This window comes from Anoplopoma fimbria, chromosome 11 (genome assembly GCF_027596085.1).
Source record: "Anoplopoma fimbria isolate UVic2021 breed Golden Eagle Sablefish chromosome 11, Afim_UVic_2022, whole genome shotgun sequence".
Taxonomy (NCBI): Eukaryota; Metazoa; Chordata; class Actinopteri; order Perciformes; family Anoplopomatidae; genus Anoplopoma; species Anoplopoma fimbria.
In genome coordinates, this window is record NC_072459.1 from 5,330,663 (window position 1) to 5,344,364 (window position 13,702).

General features: G+C 36.5%; 2 protein-coding genes across 3 annotated transcripts; one reads left to right on the forward strand and one right to left on the reverse strand.

The window, feature by feature from the left end:
• The first annotated feature begins 628 nt into the window (after positions 1–628).
• Positions 629–8,637, forward strand: mlx (MAX dimerization protein MLX). Of its 2 annotated transcripts, none has more exons than XM_054607940.1 (8): positions 629–690; positions 3,694–3,733; positions 3,885–3,974; positions 4,970–5,079; positions 5,230–5,332; positions 6,449–6,548; positions 6,937–7,138; positions 7,236–8,637. In XM_054607940.1, exons 1-8 carry the CDS (start codon positions 652–654, stop codon positions 7,281–7,283), a joined length of 732 nt encoding a protein of 243 aa, XP_054463915.1. In that variant the 5' UTR covers positions 629–651; the 3' UTR covers positions 7,284–8,637. The 2 variants fall into 2 exon arrangements, with proteins under 2 accessions (XP_054463915.1, XP_054463916.1); XM_054607941.1 differs by having other exon boundaries at positions 3,697–3,733.
• Positions 8,638–8,731: 94 nt separating this feature from the next.
• On the reverse strand, positions 8,732–12,656 carry psmc3ip (PSMC3 interacting protein). Its single transcript, XM_054607942.1, has 8 exons — positions 12,563–12,656; positions 11,291–11,391; positions 11,115–11,204; positions 10,919–11,030; positions 10,266–10,411; positions 10,082–10,135; positions 9,548–9,607; positions 8,732–9,445 (listed from the first exon to the last, which is right to left on the reverse strand). Exons 1-8 carry the CDS (start codon positions 12,579–12,581, stop codon positions 9,389–9,391), a joined length of 639 nt encoding a protein of 212 aa, XP_054463917.1. The 5' UTR covers positions 12,582–12,656; the 3' UTR covers positions 8,732–9,388.
• Between the last annotated feature and the right edge of the window lie 1,046 nt (positions 12,657–13,702).

Sequence of the window (13,702 nt, forward strand, 5' to 3'; positions counted from 1 at the left end):
CTTTCCCTTCACCATGAAACCACTTTTCATGGTGAACCACTCATTCTCTGGAAGCTAGCTTAACTTGCATTGGGCAACAATTGTTTTGGTCATTTTCCTTTACATGAGGCCAGGTTGATGTGGGAGGCAGGTAAGTGCAGCTTCAGGGTAGAAAAGGTTGTAAAACAGCGCCACTCTGCGTTTGAAGCCATCTACTGCATGTATGATGGCTGCATTCGGGGACCCGTCGGAAATTGGGTCCTTCCCACCGTTTTACTCTAAATGGACTTTGTGAAGAAATAAAAATGATACTAATAAATACTGTTCTTTCTCTAACATCTCTAACACTGACAAACTGTTCCAATTAGCTATTTCATGACGAAGCTTACCTGTTTTTTTCTAAATTTGTTCACACGAATTAGCTCCGTGGGGGTAAATGATTGTTAAATTAGCCTTTGACGGAAGTTATCAATTCAAAGGTGCACGAATTACAAAATATTTTACTAGCTCATACAGCTGGATCTGTGAAAAGTAATTATTTTTTATTTATTTTTAATTTTGTCACACGAAAGAGGGAGATTTCGTGTCTATTTTTCTATCAAGCAGAAGAGAGTAGGAATTTACGAGCAGCCCGCGAAGGCAGCACGGCTATTAGTGTTTCTACATTCCAAGATGGCGGACCCGACAGCGTCGCCAGAGGATCACTGGAAAGTAAGTCCCTCCTGTTAGTTAGTTGCTTAATTAACCTCAACTCTCTTTGTTACGTTGGTTAGCACGTCTGCCTCGGGACAGCAGTGATAAGTGGCACACGGTGTTATGAGCAGTAGTGGAAGTAACGCTCACGTTACGGAGGAGCGGGGCTTTGTTAGCTCCACTGCTAACGTTAGCATAGCTAGGTGTGACGTCACAGCAGCTAGCTCACTAAGTAAACAACCAGAGACTGGACTAGGGGACATATCATGTTCCTGGTTTGTACCCACAATACATCTGTGTTTGCTTTTGTTATTTATTTATTTATTTTAAACATCCATGTAAAAGTGCAGTGTTGATTTATTGACCAGTCTGACAGAAAGGTGCAGAATATACACCTTTAATTAAGCATTTAAATGCATTGCTTTATGCAAACAAACTATATATACAGTACCAGTCAACAGTTTGGACACACCTTCTCATTCAATGGTTTTTCTTTCTTATATATATATAGTACCAGTCAAAGGTTTGGACACACCTTCTCATTCAATGGTTTTTCTTTATTTTTTATTTTTTTCTACATTGTAGATTAATATTGAAGACATCCAAACTATGAAGGAACACATATGGAATTATGTGGTAAACAAACAAATGCTGAACAAAGCAGAATATGTTTTATATTTTAGATTCTAGGAATTGCCTGTTTTTTTGTTTGTTTTTTGGTTAACCAAACATGTCTGAAAATAGAATTACAATATATAACTAGAGGATAAAAGCATATTATTAGATTTAAAAATATAAGATGAATTGTTTACAAAAGTTTACAAAAATAATAATTTAAAAGCTCCCTCTCTGTTGTTAGAATACAACATCGCTAATTGGTCTTTTTTTTTTGTCAATAACATTTTATAAAATAGGGTAAGGGACATACAGTACCAGTCAAAAGTTTGGACACACCTTCTCATTCAATGTTTTTTCTTTATTTTTATTTTTTTCTACATTGTAGATTAATATTGAAGACATCCAAACTATGAAGGAACACATATGGAATTATGTGGTAAACAAACAAATGCTCTCTTTTACAATTAAGTAGCTGAATAACAAGTGCCTTTCTCAAGTTCATGTTAATAACTGAGGGGTTTGATTGATGCATGTTTTGTTTTTAACACATTCCCCCCCTCAAAAGTGTAAGAATTTGACTTCGGTATAAAGTCATATGACTTAACTCTGATAGAAGAGCCTGAGCAGCAGCAATTGTTTTTTGTCCATGTCCAAATGCTGGTAACTTTGTGTGTTATTGCATACACTTAATGGCTGTAACATGCATGGAATCCTCTGTAAAAGCATATAGCATACTACATAGTATGTCTCTGTGCACTTTGTTTCGTTCATTATTTTACTGCTTTGAATTAAAGTGTTTCCGACATATAAAAAGGTTTATGTCAAAGTAACAACAAATGTCTACAAATTCATCTTCGTCCGGTTCTAATATAAAAAGCTAAATAAATCATTGAACAAGAATTCAGCCCTGTCTTTACATCATTACGTTTTCGGTCAATTGCACTACAAATGCAACTGCCTACATTTGATTTGTGAAGCTCTGAGGCCACGCACACACTTCCTGCTGCCAGTTGCTGCACATAGCATAACGCAGCAACACCATACAGCTCATATTTATTCCGGTGGCATACCTGTGCAGTTTCAATCCAGCATTACAGGGTTTATGTCCTCCTGTTCTGTTGCAGCACCCTGAGGCGACCACTGTGGTTCCGTTACAACCTGTCTTTGTCATACATATAGTGTAATTTATTGATATATATAAAATATATAATACTAATATATATATATATATACTATTCTTATTCTACAAACAAAAAGGCTTGAATGTAAATGTAATACTATTTGCACTATTTTTTATATATATATAAATATATAAAAGTACCAGTCAAAAGTTTGGACACACCTTCTCATTCAATGTTTTTTGGGGGGGATTTTCTACATTGTAGATTAATATTGAAGACATCCAAACTATGAAGGAACACATATGGAATTATGTGGTAAACAAACAAATGCTCAACAAACCAGAATATGTTTTATATTTTAGATTCTTCAAAGTAGTTGAATGAGAAGCTGTGTCCAAACTTTTGACTGGTACTGTAAGGTTATATTCAGACTGTGCCAAACACTGTGGTGGTATTAGAAAATGACTTGGTGAACTGTACCTTGTAAAAAGTCTTGTAACACTATACTCTTATATCAAAGTCTTCTGATAGTGATCTAGCTGTTTATATGGACAGCAGCTGTAAAAAGACATTTCCTAATCCTCCTCTGCCTAATCCAGTTCATTCTAAGCATACCAAACTCTTAAAGAGGGTTAGAGACCATTTGATGTACATTTGATCAGGCTTCCTCTTTTGAAAGGGTTCTGTTGCAGGTAAAGGGAGTGAAACCTTTGGTAAACATACAGCACCAGTCAAAAGTTTAGACACATCTTCTCATTCAACTATTTTGAAGAATGTAAAATATAAAACATATTCTGGTTTGTTGAGCATTTGTTTGTTTACCACATAATTCCATATGTGTTCCTTCATAGTTTGGATGTCTTCAATATTAATCTACAATGTAGAAACAAATAAAAATTGAACCATTGAATGAGAAGGTGTGTCCAAACTTTTGACTGGTACTGTACACATCTTAACATTTACCAAGACTTTGAACATGTTTTCAGGGTTTGGCCCCCTGGAATAACTGTAAAAAAAAAAAAAAGAACATGACCCAATTTTTGGAACTCTAAATTTAAGTTACTATTGTGTAGTGTTGCCCTCTGTGATGGAAATACTGATTGGATACTGCACACTTGAATTGGACAATATAGAGCACTGCTCAGTGGGGGTTTGGACTGTCTGTCTTGCAGGTGAGCTGTTGGTCTATTGTCATCGTATTTAGGGCAGCGCCCTTTTTATACCAGCGTCTCAGTCTCTATTTTCTCCTTTCTCCATCCCCTGTTGTCTGGTGATGGCTCAGCAGACAGACGGCGCTTTCAGCGACAGCGGCTTCGACCCTAGTGAGTATATTCAGTCAGCTCACATCCTGTTGTTTGTCATATCGTGTGATATTTATGCTCTCTGATGGCGATCTTGTGTTTCTAGTCTCCCAGAGGACAAGCTAACATGTCAATCTATGCATGGACTGTATTCTGCTGTCTTGCTCTGTAGGTTTATTTGCTGATACTGGCAGAAAGGGTTCAGTTGTGTCCAGGGCCAACAGCATCGGCTCAACAAGTGCCTCTTCAGTACCAAATACAGGTATGATGTTTGGAACACAGGGGATCTGACATTGCTGTCAGTTTAAAGCGACGATTTGTGCTACTTTTATATTTTGATGTGAATTTTTTCTTTGACTCTGCCTCACTTAGAATGTCATCACCATAATGCATATACTTTTACTCTAAATTCTGTCAAATACTTTGGAATTGCATTTCTAAGAATAATAGGCGTTATTTGTGTATTAAAGTAAAAGCTCATTGATAGACTAAGACAGACCAGTCCTGCTTCTCAGTACAATACACCTCAAGTTTATACAGCGTAATTATATGTGAAATAAAATGCTGTGCATCTGCATAGCAGGGTTTTTATTAGTTACCTCTGTTGAATAATGTCCAGCATAGTCCCGTTTAAAGTGCATTGCAATTATCTATAGACCTTCATTGAGGCCTGAATCAACTTCTCTGAATCTTGTTGTGGTGAAAAAGGTCAAGCGTTTGCTAAAATTCTGCGATGGAAGAAAATGGACTGAAGCTCCAGGATATGCATTTTAAGAAACTGTATAAATTCATCTTACAGTCTCAGAAACGTATACTGTTAAATCTTGACGAGACTAACTTAAATGAGCTTTTTCCTCGTTATGTTTCAGAAAAGTTCTACTTAACAGCACATCAGTAAATGTGCATTTGTCAGTATTAGTGTCGTCACGATACTGGAATTTAGCACTTAGATACAATATTTTGAAAAATATTGATATCTTTTTTGACGCCACAGGGAAAAAACTAACAACATTAGAGGGGATATCATTTTATTTTTTTATTAAAAGTGTGTGTGTGCGTGCGCGTGTGTGTCATTTTGCTGTCAGAGAGAAGAGAGAGCAATTAACAAGTATTAAAACTTTCAAATATTCAGTATTGATGCGCATCTATACTTTTATATTATGACAACACTAGTCAGTGTGCCAACTGGTGTTCCATGTCACAGTAGGAGGTCAGAAGCATGGTTATTGATCTGATGGTTAATATATTGTGAACTAGATGATGAAGACAGCGACTACAGACACGAGACGTCGTATAAGGAGTCGTATAGCGATCGACGGAGACAAGCGCACACACAAGCTGAGCAGAAGCGTAGAGATGCTATAAAGGTAACGCTACGAAAGACTGCAAATAGGTCTCTGTGACTCGCCGCAGATACACCACACACACACACACACGTTCAAAGTTTTACAGCTATGCATATTTATATTTTTATTTGTTCAGTATTTATTCTTGTTTATGTTTTTGTGTTACTTTAGAAAGGCTACGAGGACCTCCAGTCCATAGTCCCAACCTGCCAGCAGCAGTCTGATTTTGCAGTGGGAGCACAGAAGATCAGCAAGGCCACCGTGCTACAGAAAAGTAAGATCTGATGTTACTGGATGAACACTTAACGGTCACCCTTGAGAATGATGTTTGTATTTAGATAGAAGTTAATACATCTTTTGACATCTCGCTGTCTCTTTTAAGGCAGGATGGTAATATGGGCAAGTAAGTAAAGGTCAGCGTTTTCTATCCAACTCTCAGTAGAGGCATCGTTATCTATTAGTTGTCCAATAAAGTCCAGTCTCTGGCTTATTTCTCACTTTAGTCACGTGATACAAATCTGCATGCTGCTTATATCCAGTGCTGGACCTGGACTTAAGTAAGGGTAAAAGAGAGGAAACACAAAATACCTTACAAATGTTGGCATTGAAAATGTGTATATGACATTTTTATGAATAGGGTTTGCCACAAGGATATGGAGTTACCAAATTGAAAGTTTTAGTTCAACATTTTTTGCCGTAAAAGCACAAATGTCGTGGTCCTTGGCACATTTTGATACCACTATTCTATGATATATACGGATCTTGATTATTGCATATTTTAATAAGTTTGCCAGATTGTGAAAGTGGTGAATTATTGCAAAGTAGAATTGTGCTTCTTGTGTGTTTTCACCCACACAGTATGTTATTAGCTATTGATATTTAAACCCACGTCTATCCCTGAAGTGTTGTAGTTAAGAATCATTAGACCTTATTTATTATTTAATTATTAGCACAGTAGTGTTTATGGAAAATGCAGCGCTTCCATTGAACTTTTGAATACCTACTGTGCGGTCGCCAAGCCCCTCTAATGAGGATGATCCCTGTCTGTGCAATCAATGCAATTCTTAATGTGTTTTGTCATCAATTATTTTTCTAATATTTGTCAAACACCGAAGACGACTCTCCGCCCGAAATTAGAGATCCAAGCTCGCATGCTCACATTACAAAAAGCAAGCAAAAAAGAAGAGAATACAAACAAAGATATCAATTAGCATGTTAACAGGTCAACAGAGTTCAGTAGAAGAAGATGGAGACAAAAATATCACACAGCAGAGATATTTGCACTTTCTAAAATGTCATTATTTCAGTAGAAAAGAGGAAGTGGTGGCATTTCTGGTGTTTGTGGAGGGTCACAACCCCCTGACTGATGCATTTCTGTATCTCTCTGCAGCAATCGACTACATCCATTTTCTTCACAAAGAAAAGAAGAAGCAAGAGGAGGAAGTTTCTCTTCTAAGAAAAGAAGTGATGGCGCTGAAAATCATGAAAACGTGAGAGAGCGGCTTTTTTTTTGATATATAATTTATTCTATAGTCACAAATGTTGGCAAAGTAAGACCGCATTACTTACTCTGCATCCAGAAAGATGAAAAGATGGATTTTAATAGAAAAGCTGATCTTGTACATAGAGAAAAAACACTCTGGTTAGAAATGCATTGATGGCAATGTTGAAACAGCATAAAGTAAAAGTACCATCAGATCTATAATTCAAAAGACGCATCAAAACATCCTCAAATAAAAGCTCAAAATGCTGCGTTTAGATTTATATCATGATGCTTAAACTAGCTCAAGTTCATAATTGCTTATGAATTAGTTGTGGCCATTAATTAAATTGCATATTTTGTGATGTCAGTGAATATTTATCGCCCTTTCTTCATAGGAACTATGAGCACATAGTGAAGGCCCACCAGAACAACCCGCAGCAGGGAGAGGATCAGGTGTCGGACCAGGTCAAGTTCAACATCTTCCAGAGCATCATGGACTCTCTGTTCGAATCGTTCAGCAACTCCGTTTCAGTAAACAGCTTTCAGGAACTGTCCGCCTGCGTTTTCAGCTGGATTGAGGAGCACTGCAAGCCACAGGTGAGGAGTATTTGTTGGCGCTTTGTGGACGGCAAATCCGACACAGCAAAAATGGCGAGATGATAACGGTTTGTGTGCTCCTCCCGTTCTCTCCTAGACGCTGAGGGAGTTCGTTGTCGGAGTGCTCAATGGTCAGCTTTATTGATTGAGTGAAACCTCTGGACTTGACTCCCATAAATTGACTTTGGGTTTTACTCTGGCCTCTCAGGGTGAAGTCTAAAAAACTTCAATCAGCCTCAGGCCACATCACAGTATTCACACTCACTTAGGATCATCAGTGACTCCCTGGCTGCAATCGGATTACCTCAACCTCACACTCTGGGCAGAGATGGATTGAGAAGTGCCATGTTTATTAAAAGGATTACTCTCTGATTGTAAGTGTGCACACATACAGATAATCGAGCATATTTCAGGTTCTGCTGACTGTTCATATCTCTTCATATTGTTCTGCTGAGGATTACAGGGGAAACACAAGAGCTTAATACGTTTGTAAATGAATGTTAATGTTAAATGTGTCCGTTAGGAGTTCCACAATCTGAAGTAACTGTAGCTGCCTTTAAATAAATCTTCTTACAGATTGAGTTTATTGATCGTATTGCTTCTGAAATCAACCTAATTGAAATAGAGAGACGGGTGATGAACACACACCCCGCCCTCTGTTACATAACGCATGCACATGCTGCCTAATTCTGATCCAAAGGGCTCCTATCAGCTTCAGTGCACAAACATTGTGAGTCAGCCATACCACTCCGTAACCGTAGCAGACACTGTTAAATACTGTACCACTGCAGGGTAACTGTCCTTTCTCCTAACTGTGTCATCAGGAAATATGCTTTATGGCGTCTCAGCATTTTTACTCCTGAGGTTTAAAAACAAGCTATTCCACCTTTTTATGGTGACAAAACTTGAGATTTCTAATTGGCACAGATCATTGTCTATATATGTATGTATGTTTTTTGCAGTTTACTTTTCAATAAGCATTTTCTTGAATTAAATTATGTAAATTAAAATCTATTGAATGTGAGTGGTTTTCATGCCACCATGACTGATGCTATTTAATTTGGTCGTCAGTGACTTTTATGATCAATAATCCCAAGCAGTGAAATAATAAGAACCACTTGTTAATTTTTAACACCAGCAGGTAGAAAATGCTCCGACTGAACTGATCCTTTTTCTAAACAGAATCACTGCAGCCTCCACCAGTCGCAGGTTCCCGCTGAGAGATTTACAGTAATGAATGATGAATTGAAAAATAATCAACTTTGATTTTTAAACAAAAGCTAATTATTGTTCCAGTACCTGAATAAATCAAATCTGTCACACACATGGATTATCTGTTCGATATGAAAGAGCCACTTTACTGTTCTTGCTTTAATCAAAGGGATATGATCATTTTTTACCCTTTGTTGTTGCTTCATTATCTTTTGAAAGTTGTTTTATTAAAGCCATCTACTGTATATCACCATCCAAAGAGCAACGTCAACCTATTTATAGAAATGTCATTGATTATTGTTCCGCTTAATTCACTTCAAAGTAAAAGAAAGGAGGTGAAATGCAGCAGAAAAGGACAAATCATAGAGCCGGACATCGGTCCTCGCGTCTGTTAAATATATTTAATGTTTTAAGATAACTGAAAAAGAAATGAGTTTGGTTCTTTTGTTGGAAAAAATTCTGTAAGCACTTCAGCATCAAAAGACATGAACATTTAATAACTTGGACACTGAGTGAAGAAGCATTACAAAGGATGATTAACAAAAGAGATGGAAAAAAACATGACAACCCTCCATAAAACCTGAAGGTCACAATAACCGTCCATGTTTTATACATTGTGGTTCTTTAAGGAACAGTTTAAAATAACAGCAGTATAATGGACTTGAACATAAATGAACAAAGAAGCTCTCAAAGCTATAATGATTAATTCGTTGACATTTATCTTTTTTTTTATGGCTTTAAAAAGGGAAAAATAAACCAAAGTTGCCTACGAGGCAACAAACATCCGCCAGTGTTTTCTCCGTTTATGTGCAGTGCTTGTGTCTCAGCTATTTGTGTTTTAAATGTACTTTCAAATACAGTGGAAGTTGTTTTTTGCCATTCAGCTTTTATTAAAGATGTACCATTTGTTCAAGAGGAAAGCCATAAATAAAGAATGTTCTGTGGCTCAGACCGGTCTGATGTATAATCTGTATTCTCAGCTCATCACTGCACAGTCTGACACTGATGAAGAGGATGAATAAACGTTCTCGTGTTCTTTTAAATACTTGGAACAACCACCTTACAGTCCTCATCAGTCTCCACTCCAACCTCGTCCTGTGAGAGAAACACCAAGTTAACTTCTCAGTAGTACTAAAGAACGTAGCGGTATGAAGTAAAGTTTTAAATGTGGATTTTTAATGAGCTTGTTTTGCTTACCAGGAACTGCTTTTTGCTCTTAGGATACCCCTCCAGGATTGAATCCATCATGTCTGAAGCCTGAGAAAAACAAACAAAGCTTAAAATTTAGTGGCGACTGCATTTATCTTTGTACGATAACAATGAATGTCTTTAAACACTATTCTTTCTCATCTTTTATCTCCTGATTTATGTACTGTTGATACTGACAACTTGACTATTTATTTAATTAAACTTAAATATTTAAAATGTGGCAGTACACAGGATACAGTTGCAAAATACACAGAAGTTGTTGAGTGGTCCTCATTTAAATAGTATTTGGCACCAATTATACATTTAATTATTATTTTTATTATCGGTTTATCTATGGTTTTTTCTGTATTGTTAAGTCTATAAATTAAATTTAAAAATAGTTTCACTTTTCACAATTTCTCAGAGGCCAAAATGTTGTCTTCAATTTGCTTTTTTTGTCTGCCTAACAGTCTAAATCCATTAGATATATATATAATTAAAAATCTACTCATCAACTAATCATTGCAGCTCCATATACATTACCAATCTCTTCCTCTTTTTCCACTCTTTCACGTAAACATCCCGGTCTTTGTAAACCTGTAAATTAAAATATGAGTATTGGACTACCAAACTGTACAACAAACAGAGCAAAACAACATTATTAGTTTCTTCACTCGGTTTCGAAGATGTTTTGCTGTAATTTAAAAGCATGAATGTGTTCCCCAACCTTCTCTTTCTCCTCCGGCGTGACGTGATTTGTGGCCGACTTAATCTTCTCCAGACGCGCTCTGTACCCTGAACTCTCTTTTTTCAGCTCCTGGATCTCTGACATCATTTCCTCTGTCGTCAGCTGACTGTTGAGCTCCTTCAACTCTGTCAGTGGAGATGTCACGTAAATGTACACGGCATCCACTTTGCTAATGCAGTACAACAAAAATACAGTCTTTAAAAGGAACAGGAGTGTAGGATTAAGGGGGGGATCTGTTGGAAATATTTGAATATAATATAAATAACCATGTTTTTATTAGAGTCCGCTGTGTTGCACCGTCGTGTTTCTACAGTAGCCCAGAAGAGACAAACCAAACATCGGCTCTAGAGAGAGACTTTCACCTGAAGGCCTGCGTAGTTCTTGGACATGCTTGGAAAGGATGGGGTGAGCAGATTCAATCAGTTGGATGCAATCTGCAACCTCACCAGTATATGCCACTAAATCCTACACACTGATCTTTAAATATGTGTCATATATATACATATACGTGTAGCTGTTAGTAACATCCTAAAAACAGTGCACAATTCACATATCTTAATGAGGCTCAGAGAAAAGTTAAGCCCCGCTCTGTCTGGAGACACCACGTTGTAAAGATGACCCGTTTACTACACCTGCATCTAGCTGTCTGCAGCTCTGGGTGAGGGACTGCACCTCCGCACTGAGCTGTGAGATCTGAGAGTCCATCGCCTTCAGGTCTGTATCGTTCACATTTTTGAACTGAGACTGTAGGAAAAGTTTTTTGCATGCATTACTTTCAGTGCATATTGCTTTCCATAAGAGAACAGAATCTCAGATGCACAGACTAACCTGATCAGCAAAATAGATCTTTTGTTTTCCGTACATCTTCTCCTTTATCTTGCCCTCTAGAGCCAGCAGCTCCACGGCTTTGACCACTGCCTGGTGACATCACAAATATACAATCAATCATTAATTATAGGCTGCAAACACACCACAGCATCTTATAGGTGAGGATGAATTCTCACCGTTTTGCCAAATCCATGCTGCTTTTGTAAGTTGCAGAAGACATCCTGAGCACTGTAGGGTCGGTTCTTCTCATTCAGGTATGCGAGGATGAGGGTCGCACCTGTGGAGAGCAGCAGCATGTGATCAGCACTGACACGTGCACAAATGGAAACTTTATTATTATTATTATTTATGGTTTTTTTTTTTTTATCTAGATGTGTATGGTTTTGATCCTTTAATCTGACTTAATACACTTTGGTGGAATAGTTACCTTTCTAAATCAAATACAGTACCAGTTTGGACACACCTTCTCAAATCAATGTTTTTTCTTTATTTTTCTTATATATTTTTTTAGTTGTTAGAATACAACATCGACAGAAAAATATTTTATTTTTAGATATAGATATATACAACATTGTACAATAAAATGTTATAAAATAGGGTAAGGGACATACAGTACCACAAAAGTTTGGACACACCTTCTCATTCAATGGTTTTTCTTTATTTTTATTTTTTTCTACATTGTAGATTAATATTGAAGACATCCAAACTATGAAGGAACACATATGGAATTATGTGGTAAACAAACAAATGCTCAACAAACCAGAATATGTTTTATATTTTAGATTCTAGGAATTGCCTGTTTTTTGGTTTGTTTTTTGGTTAACCAAACATGTCTGAAAATATAATTACAATATATAACTAGAGGATAAAAGCATATTATCAAAAGTTTACAAAAATAATAATTTAAAAGCTCCCTCTGTTGTTAGAATACAACATCGCTAATTGGTCATTTGTTTTGTCAATAACATTTTATAAAATAGGGTAAGGGACATACAGTACCAGTCAAAAGTTTGGACACACCTTCTCATTCAATGGTTTTTCTTTATTTTTATTTTTTCTACATTGTAGATTAATATTGAAGACATCCAAACTATGAAGGAACACATATGGAATTATGTGGTAAACAAACAAATGCTCAACAAACCAGAATATGTTTTATATTTTAGATTCTTCAAAGTAGTTGAATGAGAAGCTGTGAACAAACCTTTGACTGGTACTGTACATATTATATATTTACGGCTTGGATGTACAGCATGTTGTGAAGGTGGGCGTATTTGGAGGGAGCTCACATGGAAACATTCAGGAGCTAACGTTAGCTGATAGCTTCTTAGCTTGAAACCTTATTATCTGTGAAGTCTAACGGTTAATGGTGGATCGATATGATTATCAGAAACACCAGCTACCTTGAGACAGTTAAAACACATCGTGACATATGATATAACTCTCACCGTTGTCCTTTTTACTCATGTCTCCCTTCTCTTCGCTTTAGCTTCTCCAAAACCGAGTTTCGCGCGAAATATGCGTCACGGAAAAGATCGTTTATGCTTTAAGAGTCATCACACCAGCAGAAATATCTCCGCTGCTCTGCAAGTGGTGTCGACGGCTCTTTCACAATCTGTGTCTCATCTAAAAACGCATTAACCTCTGCATACCTACTGATAATTTATTAAAATGACAATTTAGAATATGTAACCCTCATCTATACCTTTGGTTCTGTCCTTAGACGTAATAATAAAAAAGGGATATCGGGAAAAATGAGCAGAGTGATAGCTCTGTAATTTTGGCTGGTCTTGGAGCCAATTCAGGGTCCAACATTTTGATGAATAATCCAAACATACTGATGACATTTTGATGACATACTATACTATATTTGTGTGATGTTTTATGACATATCATACTATGACTTTTTTATCACGTACTTACGTACTGTTACTGACTTTCTGTGACATACTATACTATTACATTTTTTGTGACCTTTTAATGCAATACTCTATTATGCTACTTTACTGTGAAATCTTTTATTTTATTTTCCTGACATACTATACTATGACTTTTTTATGTAATACTATACTGTGGCATTTTTTTTGACATACTTTACAATGAACTTTTTTTTTTTTTTTACTTTTCATGACATACTATACTGTGACATTTATGACTTTTTATTACATACTATACTATGACTTTTTCTGTTACTTTTTATTACATACTATACTATTACTGTTTTATGTTATACTATATACAGTGACTTCTTTTGACATACTATGACTTTTTATGACCTACTATACCAATCCTTTTTTTTTTTATAGGTTTCATGACATTGAATACAATGACTGTTTTATGACATACTACTGAAATAAAACAGATTAAAGAAATATAACACACACTCAAAGGGTTGAGTTATTTATTGACATGTGCGGCTCTGGAGGTAGCTAGTCGTTATTCATTCACAAGTTTGTAGGTTTGATCTGTGGCTCCTCCAGTCCATGTATCTGTGTCCTTGGTCAAGACACTTAACCCCCATTTGCTCCCGAATGCTGTCCTTTCGGTGTATGAAAGGGTGTGAATCTGGGCTAAAAAAGTCCTAAGGA